At 35.5% G+C, this 11603-nt stretch overlaps 1 protein-coding gene and 1 pseudogene across 3 annotated transcripts in view; one reads left to right on the plus strand and one right to left on the minus strand.

Moving 5' to 3' along the window:
• The window catches only part of Map3k7 (mitogen-activated protein kinase kinase kinase 7), a 68831-nt gene extending 63626 nt beyond the window's left edge, over window positions 1-5205 (plus strand). For 2 of the 3 annotated variants that reach the window (XM_004860196.4, XM_087187971.1), the window contains exons 15-17: window positions 320-381; window positions 1318-1433; window positions 3272-3640. In XM_004860196.4, the coding sequence (XP_004860253.1) occupies window positions 320-381; window positions 1318-1433; window positions 3272-3452 (359 nt within the window). In that variant the 3' untranslated portion in view covers window positions 3453-3640. Of the gene's footprint in view, window positions 1-319; window positions 382-1317; window positions 1434-3271 lie in introns of all 3 variants that reach the window. The other variant, XM_004860197.4, reaches the window with a different exon arrangement.
• A 1682-nt stretch (window positions 5206-6887) lies between these two features.
• LOC147824972 (U4 spliceosomal RNA) lies at window positions 6888-7019 on the minus strand (annotated as a pseudogene).
• Between the last annotated feature and the right edge of the window lie 4584 nt (window positions 7020-11603).

An 11603-nucleotide genomic window follows, 5' to 3' on the forward strand; every position in this document is an offset into this window, starting at 1 on the left:
TAGGACTGAATTTAAAATATAAAGGTCACATATCACTGGCTTTGTTTTTAATTAAAGAAGAGTATACAAGCACATTGTGTTCTGTTCAGTTTCTAGTTCACTTATATTGTAAAACATGATTGTACTTTAGTATCTGTAATCAGATGCCTCCTTTTACCTTTAGAATTAAAGATTGACCTTTTTCATTACTAATAGCAGTAACTGTTTATTTAATGGTATTTACTTCGGGGAAGGGACACGATATTTTATGCATGCATTCTTGCTGCTGTTTATAATTACTTATAACAGAAAATAAATAAAATATACGTTTGGTTTCCAGATACCAATGGATCAGATAACTCTATCCCAATGGCTTATCTTACACTGGATCACCAACTACAGGTAAAAGAGCACTTTTCCACTGGATATTGCTTTTTTCTTCTTAGGGAGTTTCTTGTTTGTTTTGTTTGAGATAGGGTTTCACCATGTAGTTTAGGCTGGTTTTGAACTTAGTATGTAATCCAGGCTGGCCTCAAATTTATGGTAATCCTGCCTTGGCCTCCCAAGTGCTGGGATCACAGGCATGCACCACCATGCCCAGTGGGAGTTTATCCTTGAAGTTGCCAATTGTGTTCCTGTTTGTCATTGTATGTTTTTTTACTTATACTTATACTTGGGCTTCTTAAACTTTACAGTCAAAATAAATGATTTTAAGTTAATCTTATTTAAGAGTGCTAGACTTGTATATTCTTATCCTAATAGTCATCTTGAAATAGTTCTGTATCTTTGTTCAAAGCTACCAAACATAGTGCTTTTACTTTTTAATTTTAGTGCGTTAAAATATTAAACTGATAAAAGCGCATCCCTATTTAGTACATTTTGCAGTGTGTTCTTACGTTCCTAGTCACTGAAAATGTCAGTGATACACATCAGTGTCCCTGTTTCAATGTTTATGAGCTGTAAACACCTCTGGGGGTCAAACACAGGGTCGCTCACTGACAATCCCAGCTATTCAAGAGGGAGAGGGAAGAGGGTCAAAGTTCAAGGCCAGCCTGGGCAACTTAGCCAGAACATGTCAGCAGGGGCTGTGAGTACTGCAGGCCTTGTTAAAGCTCTGGAACATGAAAATGTTAAAACCACAAGTATCAATTTAAGTTCTGAGCCAACTCTGACAAAAGGACATTGAGATTTTTCTAGGGCATGGTTTAACACTTTATTTTTAAAATATCATTGCTTTAGTGCTATAAAAATATATCGCAGTCTCTGTCTTAACTCTCATCTTAGCTAGTTTCTGAGATTTGACTTAATTGTGTTTTAACATTCCTGATTTATTTTCAGCCTCTAGCACCATGCCCAAACTCCAAAGAGTCCATGGCAGTGTTTGAACAGCACTGTAAAATGGCACAAGAATATATGAAAGTTCAAACAGAAATTGCATTGTTATTACAGCGAAAGTAAGTCTTTTATATATATTTTTTTAAATGTTAGTATTTTGAGTTCAAAATATATAAAGCAACAGCATTATTTGAAGATATGAAAAACTTTAATTTTAGAATTAGTCATTAAACATATTTCCAGATAGATATTTATGGTAAGTTTCAAGCACCCCTTGACTATGCCCCTATGTTTTCTTTTTTTCTTTTTTTTATTTTGTACCAGGGATCAAACTCAGGACCTCGTGCTTGCGAGGCAGGCGCTGGAACCACTGAGCACTCCCCAGCCCTGACCCTATGTTTTTATACAAAGCTCAACCTTTTGACTCTGTCATATTATGTTAGTATTAAGGAAAATAAACTGGCACTATATACCCAAGTGTTTTATGTTCCCAGAGTTTTAGAGTTAAAAGTTAAATTTATTGTTATAAAAATTTATTGTTTCCTTGACCACTGGTTTACTAACACTCAATTGTCCTTTATCTTACGAACATTTTTGTAGATATATTCTTTCCTGTTGTGTGTTTAAGAGAGGAGAGTAGTATTACTTATTGCAGGGCTGTAAGTCATATGTGAGTGCTTTTCTAGAAAATTTTATACTATGTGTGTTTTTCTGAGAGTTATAGAAACTACCTTCCTCCCATTTTTAAGAAATCTAGTCCAGTTTCCACACTACTATATACACAGTTCTTTTAAAAAAAGAAAGAAAAGGAAAAGAAAAATTTCAGTTTTCCTAAGCTTGACCCTCATGAAATTTTATACTTATAAAGCCAGTTTATGAACGTTAACTAAAATCAAATTTTGTAGGAAAAATAATCATGGCAACTATGTATGTAAGGTGATAGAATTCCCTCTACTAACTTTAATCTAAATTGATGAAATTTTTTTCTAAGTAATCTATGAAAAGTTTTCTGTTTGTGCTTCAAAATAAAAGAAAGAGAAATAGTTTTATAGAAAATTTATTGATACAAAAATGTAGAAAATTAAACATTATATTCTGGAAATTGCAGAAATAATTATGGAACTGCTGGCATTTTATATTGGGAAAAAAAACGTGCATTTCTTACTTCACATATTTAACCTGTCAGTCTTAATCATTTGAAAGAAGAGTTCTAGAGTGCTAGAATAAATAAATGGTAGATGTGGGGGAATGTGAAAATTGTGACAGTTTTAATCAGTTTAAGTACTTTAATGAGAAATATTAGGCAGTTATTCGAGAACATTTTACTATTTGTTTATGCCCAGTAACCTCATAATAAGCTAATGGTTATTTAGCCCCTAAATAAAAGAGATTTAAAGAGTTTTATGGAACTATTAAAGACACTGATGATCTTTCTTGAAAATGTTTGCAAACTTAAGTGGTTTAAATGTAGAACTTTATATCATTCTTACTGTTAAAATAGGAAAGGGCTTTAAGTCGGATAGCATCTCTTTTAATTAGCTTGCAGATGTTCTGTTAAATACCACTTGGCACTGTAGTTAAATACAGTTGTGACTTCAGAATACAAATGAGTATAAAAGTAGAATGTGAAAACTTAAAGTGATACTTTCCTGTAAACAGAGCCTCGTTTCTTCCTCCTCACACAAAAGATATCAAATATAAGATCCTGAAACTTTATGTACTTCACTGATTGTCTGAGTACAGCTACTTATTGAAAGGATTATGATATTTGTATGGTTACACAGAAGAATGGGTGATAGTTTCCATTCTGGCTCATAATTCTGTTTGAGTAGTTTACTTACGATGCAGAAAGACAGACTCTGAATAAAAGTTCTTATTAAGTGAGCTTTCATCATGAGCTACTAAGGTATGAATTTTCCATCATGTATGATATTTGTTATATGGTATTTGTTTTTAGGCAAGAACTAGTTGCAGAATTGGACCAGGATGAAAAGGACCAGCAAAATACATCTCGTCTGGTACAGGAACATAAAAAGCTTTTAGATGAAAACAAAAGCCTTTCTACTTACTACCAACAATGCAAAAAACAACTAGATGTCATCAGAAGTCAACAGCAAAAACGGCAAGGCACTTCATGATTCTCTGGGACCGTCACATTTTAGCAAACGTGAAGAAAGACTTTTTTTTTAAGAAAAGAAAAACCTTTATGACAACTCATTGAGTGTTAGCTTTTTTTGGCATGTTCTGAATGCCACCTGCCTGTTTTTGCTGCATTTGTTCCGTCATTTATTTTCTTCTCATGGTGGATCTGCAGATCCAATGTCTTATTGCATATGATGAGATCTGTGACTTGGATGAACAGCACTTCTCGACTTCAAAACATGCGGTGGACTGCGGCTGTAAATGCATGCTCATTGTGTGAAGGCTAGCCTAACATAACGCAGGGTATCAAACTAGCTGCTATGTGCAAACATCTTTTTTCCCATACTAGAGGTGGAACCTCAAGAATGACTTTGTTCTTGTATCTCATCTCAAAAAAACTAATATTTTTTTCCCAAAAGATGGTATATACCAAGTTAAAGACAGGGTATTATAAATCTAGCATAATTGGTAGTATATTACAGGCACACAGAATCTTTAGTGTTAGTTCAAAGTGAGGGCTTTGATGCCAGCACATCCTTGGATCAGAACTGAACTTAGTTCCATCTGTAAAATATTTAAAGATAAGTGGTGGCTGCTGTATTTAACAAGAGCAATTTTACCACTTTTCAGTAGAGTAAAAATTGTTGAGTAAATGGAGTGCTCTCTCTCTCTTTCTCTTTTTTTTTTAATTTTGTTCATATTGGGAGATTGAACCCAGGGCCTTCGCACTGAGCTACATCTCAAGCTTTTGTTTTTTTTTAAACAAGGCCTGAATAAGTTTCCTAGGCTGGTCCCAAATTGCAATTCTGCTTCCTCAACCTCCCAGACTGTTGGAATTCTAGGTGTATACTACCACATCACAGTTTGGAGCTCTTTTTTCTTTTCTTTCTTTCTTTTTTTTTTTTGTAAGGCATAAATATTTTTAATTTTGTATGTGTATTAGAACTGTAAGCCTTTTATGACTCTAATGTTAGTATCTCTTAAATGAAATTAAAAGGCAGAGGAACATGATCTAACTTGAAATGATCATTCCTTCCTGCAATGATTATTGGATTGACCATATATTAAAAAAGAAAAAAAACTAAAGAGAAATAATGGAAAATGGAAGTACTCCAGCTAAAAGGCTTGGTCTTAGATTTCTTTTTATGCTATCAAATGAAGAATAAACCAGGCAAATCAGAAGGAATTAGTAAAGCTAAAGGAGTAAAAATAAATATCCTGCTTGCCCTTGATATTGGAATAACTGATTTCCTTGTGAGCCCCTTCTGAAATGCCTGCTGCCTTTCAACACTTTTAAGAGAATTCAACACTTATAAAGAGAATATTTATATTGTTAATGATAACTTTGTTACCAACCTTCAAAATAACTTAATAATGTCATTGAAATAATAAACTACACAGATCTATTTTTTCAGTTGGTATTAAAATAAGTCATATTTTGATACCAGTAAAGGGGTGTATTTTAAATAAGGATGTCATCAGTCTCATTTTTATAGCATTAATGTTTTATGAAGAGAAAATTAAAAATGAAAATACAATTCCTCTGATTATTGGAATGCTGTCATGATTGTATTGTAGTTTTTGCTCTGTTTCAGATAAGGAAGTTGATCTAAGAAGTTACCAAAACTATGCTTAAAAATGCTAAAGTAGGTAACTTTTTCTTTCATTATTTTTTTTCCTCCCATTGAGTTTTATAATGAATTCCCTTGTGTATACAAGCAATAAAGGTAAAGGACAGTTTGTATTAAACCGTGTCATTTTTAGCTTCTTCAAAATTTTAATTAGAAAGCTTATGGGAACTAAGTGTCTTCTATCACTTTATTTAAATCAGAGAGTGTTTTTATTTCCAAAAATGTTATTACCTAGCTGAGATTATTATTGGGCACACAAGAGCATGTGATGTTCAAGGATGAATGGTAAAGCTTGATTCTTCCATTAAGATTTAGCATTAGAGATTTCACATTTTATTTGTGGACATTCATGTGCTTTTAGCATACTTAAAAGAAAATATATTATTATTGTCATTTTTATTCGGGTACTTCCTAAAAATAGCCAAGTAAGTAAATGGAAGAAAATCGTAGATTTAGTCATGGTACCAAATGCAGAAGATGTTGAACAGTTGCTTGTTTGTTTACAGTAAATTCCTTGAGATTTTCAGTTCTGCCTGAATAGTAAGCAGAGTTCCATCTTACTAGCTCTTTTTAGTAGTTGCACTGCCAGTCTCACCGCTTTTTTTTAAGTTCTGATTATCCCCTAAAGATGGCAAAAAAGAATACCATGGATAATTAAAAGCCTTATCAGGTTTCATCAATGTTTTCATTCATTAAAGCTTCAAACAGCTGTTAACAGGGAGCCAAACCTTTTAATAATTCTGGGTTTTCAATTTATTCCAACCCTTTTGCTGGGAGGGTAGAAATAACAAACAGGCAAATAAGTCACTAAATGTCCTAGTCTAAGAAATTCACAAACAATCCCTGAACAAACATTAATTATGTTTTATTCTTGCCTCCATGTAAAGAAAGTAAAGCTTTTCTCTCCTCTAGAGGGAAGTCTTCCTTGGCAGTAAAAATTGTTTTTTGAAATTGAATCAGTTAATATTTACCTTTTAACAACACAGCAAAATGAAAAGGTGTTTTGTTTTGTTTTGGTTTGGTTTGGTTTTGGTTTTCTGGGGGGTTTTTTTGGCTAAAAGACATTGAATGTCTTTTTTTTCTTCAGGTTTGTTTCATGTTCATAATTTCATGTCCTGTCAATAGCCAGAGCTCACAGGTCTTCCCTATGAAACTTGTTTCTTTATGTAAATGTGTGTGATTTCCAGCGCTCAACTCTTCTCTTCAAGTGGTAGTAAGTTCTACTAATGTCATTTAGAACATTTTATGTAAAATGATGTAATGGAGAAATTCTTGTGTATACTATGTAAAGGAAGCTTTTTAGATTTTTTAAAAATAAAATTCAGATTGTTCTAAACAGGTACATAAAAATGGTAAATGGCTTATATTGCCAAGTGAGCCACAATATGTGTCCGCTATAGCAGTGTGTTGCTCTAACACAGAACTTAATAAAAACTGAAATGTCAGTATTATAATATTCACACCATGTACTATAATCCTGATTTTTGAGAAGGCTAAGTGGCCAATTAACAGCATACCTTTTTCCATTTCAAAATTTCAGGTTAAATGAATGCTCTTCACTGTTTCATCAGTCTTAATGTATATGAAGCATAACCCAACACAAATGATTCTTCTCATAAGAAGTCTGGCTTATAATAGTTTTTCTAAGTTACATTTCTTTATCAACTAACTTCTCAACCTATAAGTGTGCACACATTTTTATAAACCCAACCTTCATTTTTGTAAATTCGTCCATCAATTTGCTCATTTTTTTAAGTATGTATTTATCACCTGTTACAGGCTGAGCTGAGCTGGTAATACCATGTTACATGACCACATCAGTTACACAGTAATCAGATGAAGTGAAGAAATAAATTCTAAAATGTTTTCAATTAGCAACAATCATGCCTTGGATACACCTCACTGGCTATAATACTGCCACTGCACAAAGCTTAAACTAAAATGTTGACTTGCACCTGGGTCTGCTTTTCCATCATCATCATCTCTTTTAGGCAGAATCTCATACATAGGGACTCTGGCTACCATCACCCCATGATGTGAAGAGCACTGGCAACATTTTAAATCAAATGCCAAACAAAGAAGAGGAACTTGAGGTGATGAGCCAACAGCTACAGAAGCTTTGCAACCATCCTATAAGGAAACCACAAGCCAGCGTTGAGACCCTCATGTGTCTTAAACCCAAGCCTATGTGCTAGACTTTGCCATACCATAATTTAAAATTCTTACCAAGTTCTGAGGTGCTTTAGCTTTCACACTCCCTTATTTGGCAGATGGGGTGTCTTCATTTCTCCATTTCCTGAAAGACGTGCCAAAAAATGGAAATACAAATAATGGTATTGTGGAGTTCTGTCTGAAAAGAAAAATTGTTCTCCAATCTATAGGAAAGTGAAGCATAGCCTAGGTTCTTTCATTTTGAGGTATTTTTTGTTTTTGCCTATTTTAGGGCAATCTATTTATTTTTTTTAATTAGGGTATGATTTGTATACAATAAATGTACCTATAAATTGTAACTATTTATTGTGCAACTTCAGTTTTGACAAATGTAGGTACTTGTAAAACCACCCCAGCAGTCAAGATACTGAGCATGAAAAGCTCCCTTTTGTCCATAGGCAGTCAAGCCTAGGCCTTATCCCAAACCTCAATTATTGATCTGTTTCCTAATAATGTGGAAGAGTTTGCATTTTTCTACAATTTTACGTAAATCACATAGGATATAGTTTTGAGGTTGTAAGCTTTTTCTCCCACTTGAATAATTTTAGGGGTTGTTTGCTTGGTTTGGTTTGGTTTGGCTTTTTGAGACAGGATCTTGCTATGTAGTCCAGGCTGGCCTCAAACTCACAGCAATCCTCCTGTCCTCAGCCTCCCCAGTTCTGGGATTACAGGGATGTGCCTCGCTGAATAGTTCATGTCCCTCTGCCAGGAAGTTTTAAAACATTTCTAGTAATATTTGACAATCAGTTGTCAGTCTTTAAGGAAAAACATAAGACTTTAGAAGTGTATTGATTTTTTTGATTTTTGTTTTTGGTACCGGGGATTGAACTCCAGACCTTGGGCTTACAATGTAGGCAGTGGAACCACTGAGCTAAATCCCTGGCCCTAGAAGGCTATTGATGTGTTAGGTGTGGCCTGCTTCACTGTGCAGTGTTACTATGTTGAGAAACATTTAAAACCATTTCATTTCTACATTTTTAGAGTCTTCATACTTTGCTCACAAAACTGCCTTGCATTTTTGTTAAAGTGTTTTATGTCTATAATTAGAAATGTGAATGGACATGGCAAGTAGCATATCGTTAGGTCCCTGATGGGTTTTAGCACTTATTCTTAATTATTGGCTTTTGTCAAAAAGTTTCTGTTGCACTATTGTTAGATTGCAGCTGCTTCCAATTGACTTATCCTAGGAAAATATGGGAAATACTTTCAGTGACATTGAAACAATCTTTACAGTCTTTGATATGGTGTCTCACACACATCCGGTCAGTAGTCCTTTCTGGTGCAGTGGTACACAAAGCCATAGGTAGGTTTGCTGTGGCAGATCATGCAGTGCTCACCCCCTGCCCCAGTGCTTCTTTCCATCAGTGACCAGCCACTGCGCTCAGTTTCTCACCCTCTACCATGCAGCCCCAGCCAAGGGAACTAGTGGATATCTTTGTAGTTACTATGGGAATGACTCATGGATTGATTCTTTCATGAAATTCAAATTAGACTAAAGGACCCTGAAAATATACTTAACACTTTCTTTTGTGATTGAAGAATAAGTGGTGATATTCTCTCATCACACACTCTAGGACACTTGGCTTCTAATCAGTTTCCCACTAAATACCCATCTAAAATAAGATATGCAAAATATTGGTGTCATTCTTGCTCATTTACATAACAATGAGAATCTTTTAACAGTTGTTATTTGAGGATTGGAAATACATCTATTATCTAAGTTACATATGAAATGGACAAATTTTTGGGGGGGTGGGTACAGGGGATCAAACTCGGGTCCTTGCGCTTGCTGGGCAGGCAGCAGAACCACTGAGCTAAAAGTCCCCAGCCTCGGATCTGCTTTTGAACATGATACTCTTAGTGAATTCTTAAAAAAACTCAGCTGGACTACATAATTCTGCCTTCCCATTCATGGTTCCAAGTTTTACGTGTAGGAAGGTCGAAGTACAAATTTCCTTGCTCTAAACTGAACATTTCTTCCCCTTTTACTTTCTTTTTTCATGCATATCAGAAAATCCCTTAATCTCAGGATTCCAGACCACATATACCTTCTCTCTATAATTATTAGGACATAGATTTGGCTGCTGCCTAAAGTAATAGCTTAAACAAGATAGCTGGTGATCAGTGTGGTGGCGGACATGTAGTTCCAACTGCTTTTTTTTCTTTCTCATACCAAAGTCTAAAGTAATATGATAGCATCGTGGCCAAAGGAAAGGGGAAGAGCACTGAAAGTGTACATCACTTATACTCAGATCCTTTGACCAGAAGAACTTTTGTTATATGGCCTACCACTAGGTATAGGGAAGACTGGAAAACTTATTTACAGTGGGCAGCTCCATGCTTAACTGAGTTTGGAGTTCAGTCATGAGTGAAGAAGCAAAAGGATATAAAGGACAGTGAATAGCCTCTAGCACACCCCCTGGGGAAAGAAAATAGGTCCCATCTCCATCACTTCTTCTGTCCCACTGCAAAGGGGATCGGCTAACTTCACCAGAATGTACAAGTAACTTGCATTCTCATTAATGTAAGAATCTGACCAATGTGGTGTATAACATGCTTCAAGATTTTCCAGTACTTATAGTGATGCAGCTTGGAAATATAAAAAGAAATTTCAAAATGTGTTTTAAATTGGAATACTTCAGTGGAAACCAAATTTGAAACAATATAAACAGTATCACTCAAGGCCCCTCAGAAAATAAACTTTTTTCATTGGTTTAGAACTTGAAATACATTTTCTTTTTTAATTAGTAAAGTGAAAGAGCTGGGTTCCTAACTCCATTCACAGGAATCTATCTGGCCCTTAAAAGAATCAAAGTAGTTCCATTAACAGAACAATGCCAACAAAGACTATGAAAGAAAAAAGCAGTTGATGTATTCTGATATTGACATAGCAGTGATTTTTCCCTTTTAAAAATTATTTTCCTTTTAATTGCCTGCTGTGCAGTTTTGATTAAAAACCAGGAGAGGAGAATAGCTTAATACTCTGACCTTGTTCCACTGGGAAGGGATATTCCACAGGACCACTGAGTGGACCATGAACCCAGAGCCCTTTGTCATGGCACAAAAACTAGAACACTGGCATTGTGATGGTTAACTGGTGGTGTCAATTTGAGTAAGAAACACTCAACTAAATTGGATCAGCATAATTCTTAGGTGTGCCTGAAAGGATTTACTGAAGGTAGATGATGACACCAACCAATACATTTGTCACCTGAATGTAATAAAAGGGAAATGAAGGCTCCCTCCTGTCATCACTTTCACCTTAGATCCCGCCTCTTGGCTTCCAGCACAGACTCTAACCTCCATCGCAGACCCTGCAGCCTTCAAAGACCCTTCAGCCTCCTGATAGAGACTCACCTGGGATACTACAGTGAGCTTCAGGCCTTTGACTGGATCCTTCCAATCTCCAGTGCACAGACAGACCTTTTGTACTCTTCCACACCTGACTGGGCAGCCATTGTAAGGCAGTCTTGTCAGTTCTTATATATTTGTATATCTTCCATATATCTTTCCTTAGTAAGCAAGGACTGATACAGGCGTGCATCCTACAAGGGTAAAAACCCCTTCCCACTCCTGGCCCTGCAGGGGAGAAGACGGGCTTCCAAAGCTACTCCACCTCTGTTAGATCCATGGGAATTAATCATTTTCTCACTCTTTTTACTGGGACTTGTTTTGATGGCTTTTACAGTAAAGAAGAAAGCACACATTGTGGAGAAAATTTTGCTTCAGATTGAGAGGGTAGTACCCAGGCACAGGTAACTTTTTTCCAGTTCTCCAAATAATTCTGTTGCACAAATATGAGAACTACCTGTACTACAAAGCAGGACAAAAGGGTCCTGTGATTGTGAATTTTTTAGATCCTAGCCCATCCAGTAATGGGAAAAGTAAGTGAATGTCAGACAAAAAAGAAATCCACTGTGTCCATGAGATTCAAAAAAGATAAGAGCATGGTGGTAAGACTAAGGAAAGATGCAGAGATAATTTTGAAAAACTGTAGGAAGACAACTCAAAATGCTTTTAGATAAACGGAGGTCTGGGGTGGGTGTAAAGGGGACCTGCCTTTCTACAGCGTCTGCCCAAAAAATGTATACATATTTTGGGAAAAGAAAAATGTGTACTTTAATACAAAATTTATTTAGACATCATGAGAGTAATACAAGTTACCTTTGGTCTCTACAATTACAAGAGGTGCTCAGAGTGGTGGCCATTAGTTTCTAGACATTTTTTTTTCTAGACATTTATTAGGACACTGAACTGCTTCTTGGGTAACCTTGGTCATTGAGATTGCTGCACATGCATTTTCAA

Source organism: Heterocephalus glaber, unplaced genomic scaffold (genome assembly GCF_053883595.1).
Source record: "Heterocephalus glaber isolate CG9 unplaced genomic scaffold, H.glaber_assembly_v1.0 deba00001523, whole genome shotgun sequence".
In the NCBI taxonomy this organism is placed as follows: domain Eukaryota; kingdom Metazoa; phylum Chordata; class Mammalia; order Rodentia; family Bathyergidae; genus Heterocephalus; species Heterocephalus glaber.